Consider the following 16,995-nt stretch of genomic DNA (forward strand, 5'->3'; position numbering starts at 1 on the left):
GCTCAGAAGACACACTGTTGGGTTCGTATCTTGTGATACGATGATTAGAATCAGATGATTAGAATCAGATTAATGATTATTAGAATTAGATCAATAGTCCGTAAAAGAACCACTGCCAGAGTTTAAGCTCAAAGGTACAGTATAGTGTTAATGAATGTTTGGAATGAAACCAAATTAGGCTGATTCCTAATTGTGTGACATCAAGACCTGAATGTAAATGTTGATCGTGAGATCACTGGTCCTGGAGTCAGTTCCTCATTAGCAGAGGGACGGGTTAAAGACAAACATCTCCCGACACATCCTAGCCATTAGTTTGCCAACATAACAGCTACTAAATGTTGATCCCAAGGCTGTTTGTGCTGTTGCTCGATGTATGCTGGGTTGCTTGGTCACTAGGCTTTATAATGTTCACAGTGACCCTCAGATATGCACCCCTGAACGCAGTTCCGAAGTTATAAAGATGACCTTGTAACAGGAATCTCAGGAACAACTTCTGCTACAACTAGCTGCAGATATTAGGGCTACTTTGTGCCTACTTTGGAGCAGGAAAGCTGGGTCTAGGAAGGATGCACTTGAGACTATTAAGGACTTGGAGAAATGAGAGGCGATACAAATATGATATTTACCAGAACCTGCTTGACTGTGAGCCCTATTGATGCAAGTCAATAAACCAGATGTTATCTGGAGCACAAAACCATTTCAAAAATGGAAGTTGTGTTAACATAGTTGCCAGAGGTGGTCATCTGGGCCTTGGGAGCCGTGTGGACCTGGGAAGTCAGGTCTCAGGCATTGTTTTTTGGCAAGGGCGGAATTGCTCCAAAGCTCAACTACTTTCTTTCATACTATCATGAATGCGTTTTTTTTCTGTTTCATTATCCCCAATTTGTTCTTCACAAGTATTCATTTTTCTAGGTACAGAAGCAAGCTAAAATTATGGGTTAGTGACAAGAGGGAAACTCTAGTAAAAACTGGAAAAACAAGAATAAACAGGTCTTTCCAACTTATGTCTTAGTTATATATCTTAAAAATGTATTTTTTAATCCACATTTTTTAGGGAAAGGTTTTAATTAATCATGAATCATAAAGTTAAGAATAAATACAGCAAATTATAGGTGTCCAAATATTAAACATCTCTACATTTTATTTATTTATTTAAAATATTTTTTTTGGCCACACCTCACGTTTGTGGGATCTTAGTTCCCCAACCAGGGATTGAACCTAAGCCCTCTGCAGTGAGAGCTTGGAGTCCTAACCACTGGACCACCAGGGATTCCTCTCTACATTTCATTTAGAATTTAAGATATGTGTATGGTGAACACAGTTTTATTTAATGAGTAGTGGGAATTCTGTTGCCTCTGACTCAGCAAAAAACTCTGTGCCTATTTAAATATCTGTAACCATCGCAAAGCCTTGGAGATCAAACCCACCGTGAACGCATCAGTGCTTTACCCATTTTCTGTCTCTCATAGCACCTTGCTTGTGCCTTTGCTGTGGAAAGTCCTGGCTTGCATTAGAGTCACTAACCTTTTCCTTTTGTACTTCAGCCACTAGCCCTGTGATGGGTAAGGAGCAGGCATTCAAAAAAAAAATGTGTTCAATTGAAATGCCTAATTTTGGGGACCCAAATTCCATTCCGGGGGTGGGGAGTGTGGTCCTTGTATTAAGCCAAAATTTTAATGTCTTCTCTGTGCATTAGAACTGTTTTGAGAAATTAACTCTTTCAAGGCATGCTGAAGCCTTACATGCCCCATCTAGCTAAGCCAGAGGCCAAGGCAACAAACAGGCTTCGTTCTAATCTCCTTTTATAGTTTATTAAAAAAATATTAGTTGCCAAGTAAGACTGGCTTTTAAAAATTCTTTAGGTCAATCAAAATGCAGTTTTAAATAAAAATGTGAAACATTTGGTAAAGGTTTAAGTGCTAATCTTTTTTTCTTATTTGCTCTATTTCTATATATTTTTAGTCTCTCTACATAGGATATAATGTGTATTATATTCTATATAACATATATTCTAGATATATTTCTCTTTTTTCGACTACAAGTTAAATGAATATCTTAAATTTAATTTTGACCAGAGGTGCACTAACATTAGTGGAATTCACATTTTATCTCTCATTATTCAAATGGTTGTCTCTCATGATGTAAGGAAGGTGGTGGTATGATATCCAAATAAAATGCAACTATAGGATACAGTCTGACAGCTTTATCCTCCCATGAACGGCCAAACCAGCGGTTAAATATTCCAGATGATCAGTTCAGCCAATCAGACAGGCCGGATTTTAAAATTCTGCTCTAGTCTGCAATCAACAGAGACCCACCCTTGGTATCTTCAGAGAAAGGAGGCAACTGGCCTAATTAAAGTAGAAATTAACATAACTTGTGTCTTAATGAATATTGAAAACCAAAGAATGGATACTGATACAGTATTGATGTAACTAGTTAATGCCTATTTTTATTGTTCTTTACTAAAGTAGTGTAAAAGATTGCCCACAAGATGACAAACTTAATGTTTCTGATCTACAGTTTAACCCATTTTCAAAGTTGAGACTTTTGCACGTACATCCTGGTCCTTCTGCATATTTAAGAGAGGAAGGCAAACGGCCAGATTTGGATATAACTACAAGTGAAACTCGCAACCCATTAAACCCTTGAAAGTTCTGACATATATGATCAAAAGCATTAAACCCGTCAACTGTCTATCCAATACCTCACTGCACTGTGCAAAGAGCAAACTCATTTAACTGACATCATCACTATCTTATATATCCTGGAGGCAAGCAGTCCTTGAGACAAAGGTGTATTGGAGAAAGAAGTCATGCAAAGTTTGGTTGAGAGTACCTGTATTTGGTTTTGGCTTTCTTATTTCACAGACAATGCCCAGAGCATGCTCCAACATGGAGAAACCTGGCAGGGCCTTAAAGTCTCCTCCTCAGCACACATAAATGACTGTTTTCAATAACAGCAATCAAGTTGTCATCCTTAAATGAATCTCAATATAAAGAATGCACAGGTTTCTAAAAAAATTAAAAGGCAAGAAACCAGAAAAATATATAGTTAAGAGGCCCCTAAATGCTAAGGGGTCAACTAATGTTGACTGTATCCTTATACTTTTAATCTATCGCAATATCCAAATAGTGGCCATTGCATTATCAACTGGTATTTATAATAAGAATTTTCACGAACTTGAGATTAGGAACTTGAGGTGAGGGGCTTCCCTGGTGGCGCAGTGGTTGAGAGTCCGCCTGCTGATGCAGGGGACATGGGTTCATGCCCCGGTCCGGGAAGATCCTACATGCCACGGAGCGGCTGGGCCCGTGAGCCATGGCTGCTGAGCCTGCGCGTCCGGAGCCTATGCTCCGCAACGGGAGGGGCCACAACAGTGAGAGGCCCGCGTACCGCAAAAAAAAAAAAAAGAACTTGAGGTGATTATTCCTTTACCTCAGTGAGATGACCTGGAACATTTAAAAACTCTTTAACACACTGAAGACTGAGCACCATCTGTTTTCAATCTGTTTAGATAGAAACATTTTTTATATTCTGAAAATGAATTCTATACTGGTTTATAGACAAACTCAACATTTAATAGGTTAGTTAGAAGCTTCTTGAGGAATCCAATTTTCCTTATTTATCTTTAAATAATTTTCATCAGGACTTCATATATACTTACACCAAGTCCTCTTCTAACTTCAGCTGGTTTATCACTATGTTCTACATTCAAACTCGTGAATTATGCTTTACAATGGACTCCATAAAAAAAAAAAAGCTAAATTAGAAAGCAATATCTAGGTCAGTAGTTCTCAAACTGTACATAATCACTAGTGGAATGATTGAAAATGCAAATCCCTAGGCCACACGATCGGAGATTGATGCCATAACCATGGAAAGAGGTCTTTACATCTTCAATAAACACCGAATTGCACCTGATTCAATTTGTCTATATAACACTTTGAAAGCTGCTCATGTGGTTAAAAAAAAAAAAAAAAAGGACTCTCACAAGTTCTATACCAAAAAAGTTCTTAGTGCATATGGCAGTTTCTGATACACAGTCAGAAACTGGTAGTCAAAATTTTTGTGCTTTACAAATCCTGAAAACTATATGACGAATAAGAAACCCTGTCCTATTTTTTTTCAATATTCTAATTCCTCTTAGACCATAATGGTTAGATATGAGTATTAGAATTGCAACATTCAGTATCCCAGAGTAGAAACTTAAGAGTAAATAATTTCTAAATTAATTTACCCTTGTGTTTGTTTGTTTGTTTTTTTTTTTGGAGAAAGCTTAGAGGAAACTGAAGGTCCTTATAGCAATGTCTTGGTTTAGGAGGCTATATAGTTTCTTGAAAGCCAGTTTCAAAAAACAAAACAGAAGACAGCCTGTACTAAGACCTCTTAACCTAAGAGAAGGAGCCTTAGAACAGGAAACGAGAGATTAAACAATAATGTCAGGTAAATCATTTCCTAGACTTCCGGTGATTCTTGGCAGCAAAAGGTGCTTTGGGAAAAAAAAAAAATCAGCCACAAAGTGACTAATTAATCAAGTGACTTATTACAAGTAAGAAAACCCAATATTTGTCAAGATGGGCTTTTAGCAGCTTGCTGTGTGTTTGCGTCCAGAAGATAACCGCAAACACTGACTTTTTTTGCCATACTGCATCTTTTCCCAGTGTAAAATTTAACAATTTTCTGGATAATTTGATTAAATAAATACAACAGGGCCTCTCAAGTTGGCCTGCTTGTGCTTGAATTATTAGGCCAATACAGGATGAAATTTCATGATACCAAGTGCCTGAACCAAAACAAGTTATGTTTTCCATGTCTTTTCTAACATTAAGGAACTTGGTATCATGGTGATAAACTTAAGAGTCTAAAACCAAAGAGACTAGAAAAAACAGAGCCATGATCTGCTAAGTCAAGAAAACATTTTTGCCTCAGTTATAAGCATTGATCTGAGTATACTGCATGCCTGACACACAGAGGACAGTCAATAAATATTTATTGAAATGAACTCATTTCTCTGGTCTTGAATTAGCCTTATGACATTCATTCTTAATACTGTATATAAAGAAAAAGTCTAATGGTTCATCTTTTAGGGAAGTCTCCTGAATGAGTAAGTTAAGACTTTTTTTTTTAAACCTGCAAAACAAAGGCTAGTCTGCAAATCAGTAAAACAACAGGAGCCAAAAATGAGCCCTCATATGATTAATACTATTAAGTGAGTCAGGTGCTCAGCTATTTCTCTCCTGACGGCTAGAGTTATCTCTGAAAATCACCAAATCTCCACTCTACTTTAAAGCAGCAACCATAAGATAATCTCATAGATAAGTGAAACGATTTCACTGAAATGCTATCCTTGACATAAAATGGTTTCTTTTTCACTTCAAAAAACAAAAGAAAAGGTAAAATAAGACAATCCAGCTCAGTTTAATTTCAAACGTTAATATATTTTCTATTTTATATTGAACATATGCATCTGTAACCCCTCATTTGCAGCAACTATCCCATCCTCATAAAAGGGGCAAAATTTGTAAGATGCCTCTTAAAATAAATATTCTTCTTTATAAAATAATAAAACTTCAAATAAATATTCTTTACACTAAACAATATGTTGAAAAAATTAGAAAATAAAGGTAGAATTTTACTGTAACTGTACAATATACATGAAGTCCAAAGGGAAATCAGAGTCTTACAATAAAGGCTTTCTGTAAGGCAAAATACAATCTAAAAACATACTGATTGATTCACATTCTTCCGAATGTACAACATATTAGTATAATATTTTGTGACTGTGCCATATAGTATGGCACAACTTGTTTTTCACAGTTGCAAATATTATTGTATATACAAAAATATAGCACATTATCTCTGGAGAAAACAATGGGGGAAAAAGTCATTTGCTAATTTACAAATTTTGCAGGTACTATTCACAAACAAAAACTTTGCCTAGGAGTGTCTGTTGCTTTAGCTTATGCAACATTGCCAAGATCTGCATCACATACTCTGAGCTCCATTAGCTGAATTCTAACACGCGTATCAGTTAAAATGGCACATGGACAAAAAGCATTTCACTGCAAACAGCAAAGGATATCCCAACCCTCTATCAACAGTGCCAAGATTTCTAACTGTTTAGTTGGTTGCATATGTGTGTGTTAAAAAAAAAAAAAAGGGAACAATCCTTATCACAGCAATATTCCTGATTAATGATGCTATGTTGGTTTTTCAAAGTTCCTGGGTGGGACAGTGGGAACTTTGCAGCAGACTGTGTTTGAATTTTTACAACGGCATCCAGGCCTGTTCACCCGGTCATAACACCCCTGGCACAATTTAAGGCAACCCTTGGCTGGAAGGTAACACCATAAACAAGGCAAAAAGAGGGACATGACGCCCATGGCCGACCACCGTGTACAACAGTGAGACTGGCTGCAGGAACACGGGTTGTCGGCACAGTTGTCCTCGTCATCGTTAGAACAGTGATAGAAGAGGCCTTTCACACAGCACACGCAGGTCCCGTAGTCGATCACGTTCTGGGCCGAGCAAAGGCACTGCTCGTGGCAGATCCAGTCCGATGGCAGAGGCCTTGGGTAGGTGCACTCCTTACATTTGCACTTGCCGCAGTCCTCACACCTGTAGGCGTGCAGCCCCAAATCCTCCTTGCTCAGCGGCTTAAGCTCACCTGGCTGGAGCTCTGATTTGGGCTGCACCCGGATTATCCCATCAGCAACAGGCCCCGAGGAGAAGGATGATCCCAAGAGCCTCTGTTCAGAGGAGATGCTGCTGGTACTTGTCCTCGTACTGCTGCGAGACCCCGAGCTGACTGTGCTGACGGACCTGGACAGAGTGGCCCTCGCAGAAGCGTGGGCCTGTGAGTGCTGGGGCCTGGGGGGCTGGCGGTGCTCAGGCAGACCGTGGAGTCTCTCGTGTTTGTGCTGAGCAGAGGGGCGAGGTGCAGGCTTGAGCCCCGGTCTGGGGACCACGGTAGGTCCCTCTGTGTACTCATTGGTGTTTCGGATGGCTCTGATCTGATCCAGAGACAGCACGTGTACCTGCTGGGCGAGGGCGTCTCTGGGGTCGGGCTCCCCGCGCTGCCTGCCACCGTCACGGGGTGCCTGCAGCAAGGGCTGCGATCCGCTGCCACTCTGAGCTCTGGCCTCCATCAGGTCTTGGAAGTGTGCTCACCCCTGCAGGCTTAGAACACATCTGAATTCCTGCGGAAACCAAGAGGAAGGAGACGGTTTACACTCCAGGATACTTCCCACTCTCCACCCCCTTGAGTTAACTCTTCACTCCCCACTTCCCCTAGAGAAACAGGCTTCGAAGCGGAGTTGCTGTGGAGGGTATTCGGACAGCCATCTGATCCACGCCTGTACCAAAAAGTAAAAATTATGGCTGTGCATCAACAATTCTTTAATCCTGTGATGTGTGGTGACACCAAGCCGATCTTTGTTTCAATCGCGTAAGTAACAATTCCTTACTCAAATAAGCATAAAATCTGCAAGGTTCAGGTTCCATGTAAAACACTGTGGGAAAGTAGTGTTGGAATATAACATTGATACTGACATTTTCAAAAGTTGAATACCTTTTCAGATTCTGAAACAGGTTTCAACTTATCATGGTCATTTTTGCCTTAAACATCAATAAATACAGCCTAGAAATTCTTGGTTCTTAATTAAGTCTGCTTTTACATCAAATACCTTGAACTATTCTGTAACTTTATAAAACCTCACAGGATGAATCTGACATGCAAAAAAGTAAATACCCCCCCCCAGGAATAGTTATACATTTTATACAACCATCATGAATTATCATTAACTACACAGTAGCACAAAGTTATAGAATGAAAAACACACCAATTCAAATCCTGTCAGGTGCCAGGACTACAATAAAGCAAACTTACACCAGGAGCAACAAAAAGACAGGAACTTACTTTCAACTTCCCAACAACTTGAGAATCACATATTGTACAACCTGAGAGCCTAGGAGAACATTGTAAATTCTGCCAAAATCTTAACTACTTTGCCCATTTCCAAGAACCTAATAATTGAGGACATAAACTGATTGGCGGTAACAGGAAGTGTTTTAAAAATGCAAGTGTCACATCTCAAATCTATCACCCTGACAAGTAACCGCTTAAATTGCCACCTTTCTGTAAAATTTCAAAACTACCACCGCCTTTGCCAACCAAGTCTACAATGACTAAAAACGCGCAAAAGTGGACCTTCATCCAGTCTGGCTTTTTAGAAAAGAGACACAGGCAGGTAACACACGCCTTCCAATTCGGAAAAAGGCAGAGCTGGAGACCGGATCTCAGTTCCAACAGAGAGGCTAGACGAGATCGCTCTGCTCTTTGCTTTCACTCCGTTTATCGGCTCTATCTGCGCCCCGACACGGTCCCCAGCAGGTGGGACACACAGTCGGAGCCCCAAGGGACTTTTTTCCGGGAGGACTGACGCAGCCCAGAAGCCAAGCTGGCCCCCCCTGCGCACAATTCCGAGACGGACAGACAGGCGGGGGGCGCGGGCGCCTCGGAAGGGGACGTGCCCTGAAACGCTAGAGCGCGCTTCCCCCTCTCTTCATTCCCAGATAGAATCTCCCCCACCCCAGAGAACTGCCTCCCAGCTCCAAGAGGGAGCCACTCCACCCTTAGGCGGAGGTCACACCGCCCATCGCAGCACGTTCCGGCTAAGGCCCTCGAACACGGGGCACTGGTTTCCAGCCCCGACGCCGCGAGGAAGAAAGCCCTGCCTTAGACATAGAGCCGGGACTTCGAGGTCTAACCCATGCACACCGGGCGACTCCACCCTGCGCTGACCGAAGGGGCACTGCCTGCAATCTGCAAACGCCTATATATTAAAAAAAATACATATATATATATATCTATACACATGTATATATTTCTTAAAGTCAAAGAAAAAATGCTTTTAAAAGAAAGAACATTTTCCAGGGTCCCACGCCGGGCGTGCAAGACCCAGATCCCTAAGCTGGAAACTTTCCGCGCAGATTTGCTTGCAGTGCAAAGTAGCATCTTTGCGGGTAAGGAGGTTTACTAGAGTGATTTCTGCTTATCCCTGGCCTCCTTCGCAGCACCCCTCCTTCCCCCGCTCCCTCGCCCCCGCCCCCCCCGCCCCCCGCTTTGAAAGCGCTTTGAAACCCCCATTAAGGACAGTGTGTGATCAGACTAAGGATTAGGGGGAAAGGACTTAAGCACAAGCAAGGGTGGGGCAAACCGACACAGAAACCGCTTTGTAAAAACGCACAAGATTCCGAATTAAGAAACAGCAGCAGCAACAAAAAAAGTGGATCAGCCCATCAAAGGAAAAGTGGGGGGGGGGGGAAACAAACCCTAGCCTCTTTTGCCACCTACTTTCAGGTAATGGAAAACGATCGCGACCGCTTGATGACTTTCTTCCCGTGCTGGGTCGGCCCAATCTTCCAAAAATAAAAAAAAGCATGACCCAAGCCGACCACGGCGAACGGAAAAAAGAGAAAGCTGCACTTCCGAACCGCAGAGACGCGGCGCCAGGCAGGGCGACGCTCCCACCCGGCTCCGTGCTCGCCTGTGTTCACACCGAGCAGAGGCGGGGGCTCCCTCCACCCGGCACCCTGTCCTTTTATCACCCGCGAGGTCTAGCTGCCCCCGCGAGGCGAGCGACCCACGCTCCCTCGGTAACCCCGGCGCCCCTGCCTCGGGACAGCCTCTCTCAGGACGTGCCTTCCCCAGAGAGGAACAGGTTAGCAATGCGGGCGCCTGCAACGGCGACCTGGAAAACACAAAAGTGTTTTCCCTCCCTCTCCCGCTCTCAGCGCCCAATTCGCGGCCAGTGCACCGCCGGGACCCGACTCGCCGCGAGCCGTCCGCCACCCCAACCCCCCCAGAGCGCGGGCGCGTGGGGTCGGGGACACTGCACCCGGCGCGCACTGCAGCCCCCGCCGAGGCAGACCGAGCCCGAGGCGAGGCAGACCCGCGGGCAGCTCCCGGGTTCCCCACGGAAAACCTGCGGGGTTAGAGAAAGGGAGGCCGGGGGAGAGACAGCCCCCACTCCCGGTCCGGCTGCACCTACTCCATGTTGCCCACAACGCGCCGGCCACGGAGCCAGGAGGGGAAGAGCCAGCCAAACGCGCCTCACCGTGATCGCGGCTTTGCACCAACCCCTCTCCGTTGGATTCTCTTCTTCCTGCGATGTGCAAATAAATCCAGCCCCGATGCAAACTTTTTCCCCTCTTGCTTCTAAACTCTGCTTCAGCCTAACTTCCGAGCAATCGGCTGGACGAGAAAAGGAGAGGAAAATCCGGAGCCAAGTCCCCAGGCGATGAACACTCTGGAGTTCGGGGCTGGAGGCGACCCCCTTTCTAAAAGCGCACGCGGAGTATTTCCTCTTTTTTCTCAATGAACTGGAGGCCAAAGCGCCAACGGCGAATCTCCTTTCTTGGCAGATGAGCGAATGAGAAAAGAAAACGGCCTTACAGAGAACCTAAAGCCAGATGGCCAAGTCGCGCGGCCGCGTCCGCGTCCGAGCGGAGGCGGCGCGGGGGCGCGGGGCGGCAGGGCTGCGGGCCGGGCGGGCGCGGGGGCCTGGGCGCTGCGCGCTCCGCCGGCCCCTCTCCTCCGCTCGCGCTGCGGCGCGCAGCTCTCGGCGGTGCAGACTGGGCGTTGTGGAGGCGCGGCGGCGAGGCCGAGGCGGGGGCGGTGGGTGAGAAGGAGGAGGAGAAGGAGGAGGGTCTGGGGCCCGGACGGGGGGGGCTCGCCGTTGGCTTGCGCCCTCGCCTTTCCGGAGGAGGCAGGGAGCAGCTCTGCGGCGGCCGCGGCAGCAGTAAATGGCGTCATGTGGATCCGAGGCGGAACAGAGCAGTTGTTGTCCCAGAGGATATATCGCATCCGGTCCCAGCTCATTGGCTCCGCGGGGCTACATTCACTCACACTCCAGCGCCCGCCAGCGCTCCGAGCCGCAGGAGGCATTCAAAAGGGCAACTGCGCCGCCCCGCGCGTCCCTAGGCTGGTCCTGCTGCCCGGGCGCCGTCACGCGGGGTGCCCGCGGGGCCGGGCTGGGCACGGCGGGGTCAGTTTATCTAGTTTCAAGGAAACACTGACCTTAAGGTTTCCCCAGGGGCCATGAGGACAAGCCTTAGTTCGGCTGGACTTAGGGAACTTTCTCCCCGCCACTAGGAAAAGGGAATGAACATTTCAAACTAATCCGGGCCAGGCAGTGTTCGCATTAAAAACAACTTGCAGGTTTTGAGACTTTATTCGGAATCCATTGCAAGCCAACCTCTCCCCTTTTCCGTTCCCCCTCGAGGGGGCGACGGGGAGAGAAGAAGGGGGAGGGGAAGGGGAGCGGGAAGTGAGGTGGGAGGGCTATTGGTTTATTCTTTGTCTACTGGATTAACCCGATTATACACCAGGCACCAGCACAAACCGCCACTCCCACCTCAGAGCTGCGTACGAGAGGAACGGAATGCAGATTCGAGTTTCAAGTGCCTTCTGCTCTTGCCGGGATTTGCTTTTGATTGTGTCGATGTGTAGTTTTTCGGTTTAATATTAGATTTTATTTTTAAAGGGGCAGTTAGCTACAGATGGAGGCTTTCTGAAGATCTTTCTTACTGTTTTGTTTGACGCAACAGCGGAAGGAAACTCTACAATACAGGCCTTTTTAAAATGAGTTAATTCAGTCATACACACATAAACGATTACTAAGGGCGACATCACGGGCTTCTGAAATGGGAGGGGGCACGCCGTTTCACTGCAGATGTCCTCCTCCACTTAACCAAAAGAGTCACCCTTCATTTCCAACTCTACTTGTCACGTAGAACATTTCCCAAGAAGATCCTATTGTCCATTTTGAAGGTGGTCTGTGTTTTCCCACTTTAAGAAAATATGTATACATATATAAAGATAGAAAATGCATACATATGCACTGCTCTAACTGCCGTTCATTTACTAAGAAACGTGCTTGCACGTGGGAGCACCGGTGGGAAATTAACACCCCTCCCCACACACTCCTAATATTGGATTCTAATGATTTACAGAATGGTTTTACTTTACAGAGAAGTACGGTCAAAACTCCCGAAGAGCACCTGCGATCTCGCCGTGCTGGGGTTAGAGTTCTTGAAACTGCTAGGAAAACGTGGTTGGTGCTAGATTTCCCGGGTCCAGCTCCAGCCCACATCCGTTCACAGCTACCCTGGCACTCGTTGCCTTCTCCCGAGCTCTCGTCCTGGAACGTCCCCGGACCGTTCCCGGCCGCGCTGCGCTCTCGCCCTGCCTTCTCCATGTTTCTCTAGGGCTCTCTCTCCTCGCTCGAGGTTTCGACCCAGAGGTGGCAGGGGAAGTGGCATGCGTTATTTCCGGGCGCTGGCCTACGTCCCCCCACCCCTCGGGTGAGGGTGGACCGGGCTACGTCCGCCTGCTCCACGGCGTCCCCGGGCCTGAGGACACGGGACGACTGGGCCCCCCCCCCAGCTCTGGCCGCTCGCCCGACGCCCGAGTCCTTTGAGCCTCCGGGTGAACTCAAGCGCCGCTGCGCTCACGGCCCGTCAGGCCACAAGGGGGCGCCCGCCCGCCCGGCGCGGGGCTGAGGCGGCTTTCTTTCTCGGGACTCAACGAAGGCAGGAGGAGGTTCCTTCCAAAATGTACCTTGGGCCGACTGGTTCACAATGAATAAAAAGACATTTATTATGTAAGTGCAACAGCAGGTGGCTTTCCCTACCCTCTTCTCGGACACATTCCTTTTGAATGTGAGATGAGGTACCAGGTGCAGAAGAACCCCGGCTTTACCGAGGGGACGGACTTGGGGGCCAAAGCCAGGGTGTGCAAGGCTGGTGGGAACGCGCTGCCTGAATATGGCCAAGTCTCCGGCAGAACAGGTGAATGAAACGCCTTCTCTTCGCTTCCTCAAACCCCTGCACCCGATGGCTGCTTCTTAGGAGACACTTGTGCCCAGGCTGTGCTCCCAGCGCTGCAGGAACTCTGTGAAAACACGTTGTTCTGGTTCAAAGTATAAAATGGAATTTAAATTAGAAGCCTCCGGCTGCTGAGAGTACCTTCCATTTTTACTGAATCAATAGAGAAGAATCTAGGAACTTATACTTATCTTTCATGAGCTAGAAGGAATCCCATGTAATCTTGCTTCTTCCCCAGCAGCCTCCTGTTTGCAAGCTGGGAAAACATTTAACCTGTAACTTAAGCACAAGGTAAAAATGAGAATCTATTGGAGTCTTCCTAATTTACTCCTTACTATTTAATTTATTATTACTACCTTTCAGAAGTGGTGTATAAAGCACTATATTGTGCCTCCAAAGTTTACTTAGTTGTCATCCCAAAGGGGAATTATGCTTCTAGGTATGCGTGTGCATGCACACACAATGAAGTGTTTGGTGCAGCTATTGTGTCCCAAAATTGATTCTCATGTTACATGCCAAAATTATAATTGGGGTTAATTTTGGAAGATACTTTAAAATATTGAAAGGATGTTATGTAAATCTTCACAATGAAGCCCATTTTCAAACGTGCTGTGGAGGGTTCTAGAGAGCCACCCCTGATGTTTGAACACGTGTTCCTGTTCCCTGATGTTGAAAAATGTCCAATCCTTGGAAACACCTGCTACACCAGTACTCACCTCTTAGTTCTCTGGAGGGACCAGGTAACATGCCTTCTTAGTCTGAGCCACTGAACAGGACTGTGTGTTGTCATACTTTTGGGATCTCATCTCTGCCTTCATTTAATTTTCTGTATTCATTTCTTTGGATTTACTTCATTTTATAACTATAATTACCCTCAATTTGTTTTTTTTCAAATGAGGCAGTGTATAAACTGATGTGAATTTTGCCTCCCCCAGTCTTTGGTAGACACTGTAGACATGCTTCTTTACCAGTAGGTCTGTGGGCCAAGTTAAGTCAGATATTTTCAAGGTTGCACGTAACCATCTAAGCTTCTGATTTATGTCTTAGTAATGGGAGAATGTAGTTTTAAACAACTCTATTTCCAGTTTCTTTGTGAGATTGACCAAACCACTTGGGCTTACTGGGTTCAGGCCCAGGTTTGATAACCAGAGAGATATCTTGCAGTGATATGATGCGTTTTTGAGACAAAGGAGAATATTGATCATTTGGTTACTTTTTAAATTTTTTTTTAGTTTTATAACCAAGGTGAGTTATACATGTATCCGTATTTAAAGATGGCCCAGAATCCAACAGCGTATACTGCTTCCACGAGTAACAATTTAGTACCCCAATTGCCTTAGTAAACAATTTATGCATGGACTCCTCTGGGAGGGACCTTCCTAAGTTAAAGAAACGGCTTTGCAGTAATGACCTTTTGATTTGACAGCCAGGACTGTAGTCATTTTACTTTTTTGAATTGCTTTGAATCTCCAAATTCTATAGCTGCTACCTTTTGGAGGGAACTGGGAGTGGCTGCAATAGGAATTCAAAATAGAACACTTGAGTTCTTATCTACATCCCTAGGAGGACTGGGGACAGCTTATCTCTGCATCTGACCTTCTTTGGTGATGTCCTTTTATCCTTAACTAAACTGGGGGAAAGATCTGGAGTTATCCCTGGGTAAGAGAAGTGGTTTGATGGGTTGATCTTAAACTGGAGGCTCTGGTTGTTCGGCTTTTTTTTCAGAGATCTTATATTCAACCTGAATCCACCTGGTGGTTTCTACTGGTTAATCAGTCTTCCTGCTGGCTCCATGCACTTTATTACTACAATTTATGCAAAGTCAGAAGTGGACTGAATTTCTGTAACAAGGCAAAATTTCTCTGCAGTCCAACATGATTTTTCTCATTATATTTCCAATATATTTATCCCTTGACCTTACGGTCAAGCTTCTTTCTTTGTAGGACTGATGTGTGCAGAGAAAGTCTAATCAGTGAGACCACAGCATTGTTGCTTTGCCTGTCCCCAAATAGCCCTAGGTTTATTAGTTTTATTCTGTTTGTTTTTAACATTTGATCCCTTTATTTTGGAATCTTTTTAACCCAGATGCTAAAGTGAAAATCATAAATTGAAATGAGTATTTGGATATTACTGGCCAAGCTTAGTAGCAGTAGGAAGATTTTAGCCTCTGAATAAATAGGAAGTTTGGGTTTTATACTTCCCATTATGTGGACACGTGATCAAAAGGGCATAGGAAGTTCATCCTGTTCTCTTAGGAAGATTTAGTCAAACAGATTCCATGACAGCCATTCTTATAATCCAGATGCCATAAAATCCAGGCTGCCAGCCAGCCCTGAATTAATAATCTCAGTTAACAGGTCAGGTCTAAAAATGTTCAATATGGTAAATGGAATATGGGTGCATGCAGATTCAATTTGTTCTTCCTGTCCTGTTCCTTTGGACAGGAAGTATTTTGAAGTTTCAGTGAATTGTGAATCATTTGAGAATATTGTGGTGTTATATAAACCAGCTTTTCTATACAAACTGTGTATTGGGTGTGACTCTTCAAAAGGCTAAACTGCTCCAAGGACCTGAGGGAGTCTATATCAGGACTGCCTTTGACTTAGTGGGCTGGAACTGAAATAGAAAGGTTCTTCACCATCTTATTCTTTAAAAAAAATCACTCTAAACGTTATCCATTCAGTGGATATCCATTCAGTGCTTTCCAATAAATGAATGAAATTAATGAATGTAATTAAAATAAGTAAATATTTTTTGCCTTAATTTTCTTTCATCCTTTTTTTTATAAATTTATTTATTTATTTTCGACTGTGTTGGGTCTTCATTGTAGTGTGTGGGCTTTCCCTAGTTGCAGCAAGCGGGAGCTGTTCTTCGTTTTGGTGCATGGGCTTCTCACTGCGGTGGCTTCTCTTGTTGCGGAGCACAGACTCTAGGCATGTGGGCTTCAGTAGTTGTGTCACCGGGCTCAGTAGTTGTGGCTCACGGGCTCTAGACTGCTCTCTAAGCACGGGCTTAGTTGCTCCACGGCATGTGGGATCTTCCTGGACCAGGGCTTGAACCCATGTTCCCTGCATTGGCAGGCGATTCTTAACCACTGCGCCACCAGGGAAGTCCCTTGCCTTAATTTTCTTAAAGCAAATAAAGAGTTTTTGGATTTTTTTAATGGCAGAACTTGAGTCATTCCATTAACCTGGAAATTACTACTGTGTTTTGTGTAATTATTAGGAAGTGACTGAAATAAGTTTGTTCAGACCATGATTTTTAACCCCTGAAATAGTAAATATTATAAAGTTTAAAAAGAAATCTTAAAATAAAAAGAAGTCTTTATGGAAACTTTATGTGTTTGGAAGAAAATCTGTAGGGAACATCTACTCTCAAACTGTGTAATAAAGAAATTAACAAAAAGGCTGATCATGGGGGGCTAAAGAATAAGTAAAAGAAAACTCATGAATTTTTTACTGAAAAAAGTGCATTTGGCAAAAGTCTAAGTATATTAATAATTAAAATTAAGTACTAATCTGTAGTTTCAAATTAAGAAGTTAGCACTTTGCTAACCTTCAACAATGCATTTTTAAAATAGCTTCAAGAAAGCCACCAAATAGTGAACCATTTTTGCCTTTCATGTTCTATGTGAAAGTCCCCTTGCAATTTTGAGAAATATTCTTCACACCCTGTTCACAGTACAGCAACATACTTACATTATACCCTAAAAGATGTTAAAATCATGCACGGGCAAAATTAGATCTAATAATTTTTTTTTTTTTAGCCGTCATTCCTAAAAAAAATGATACTGAAGGTTAAACTGTTAAATGTCATAATAGGTTCCAGAGACGTTGGGAGTTTAAGAAATCTGGAATTAGGTTCAGGCTAGGTCATTTGGGGCCAATCTGATCGGGCTGCCCTGATGCTCAAACCCCCTCTCCCGGCTTTTCATTATTCCTGGGTTAAAGATCCAAGTCCTTAATCCAACTTCCTGGTCCTACAGTCCAGCCCCTTTTCCTTCCCAGCCTCCTGTTACTGCACACCCCCTGCTTTCTGCCTTGCTGCTGTGACTATTACCTCTGTATATGCAATCTCCCCTTTCACTTTTCTGGCCTTTTGCTG

At 44.4% G+C, this 16,995-nt stretch overlaps 1 protein-coding gene across 1 annotated transcript; it reads right to left on the reverse strand.

The window, feature by feature from the left end:
• Positions 1 to 5,420: 5,420 nt before the first annotated feature.
• On the reverse strand, positions 5,421 to 10,538 carry SPRY2 (sprouty RTK signaling antagonist 2). The gene is made up of 2 exons (XM_082602224.1): positions 10,122 to 10,538; positions 5,421 to 7,202 (listed from the first exon to the last, which is right to left on the reverse strand). Exon 2 carries the CDS (start codon positions 7,149 to 7,151, stop codon positions 6,204 to 6,206), a length of 948 nt encoding a protein of 315 aa, XP_082458350.1. The 5' UTR covers positions 7,152 to 7,202; positions 10,122 to 10,538; the 3' UTR covers positions 5,421 to 6,203.
• Between the last annotated feature and the right edge of the window lie 6,457 nt (positions 10,539 to 16,995).

Source organism: Mesoplodon mirus (genome assembly GCF_964341445.2).
Source record: "Mesoplodon mirus genome assembly, chromosome: 17".
Lineage (NCBI taxonomy): Eukaryota > Metazoa > Chordata > Mammalia > Artiodactyla > Ziphiidae > Mesoplodon > Mesoplodon mirus.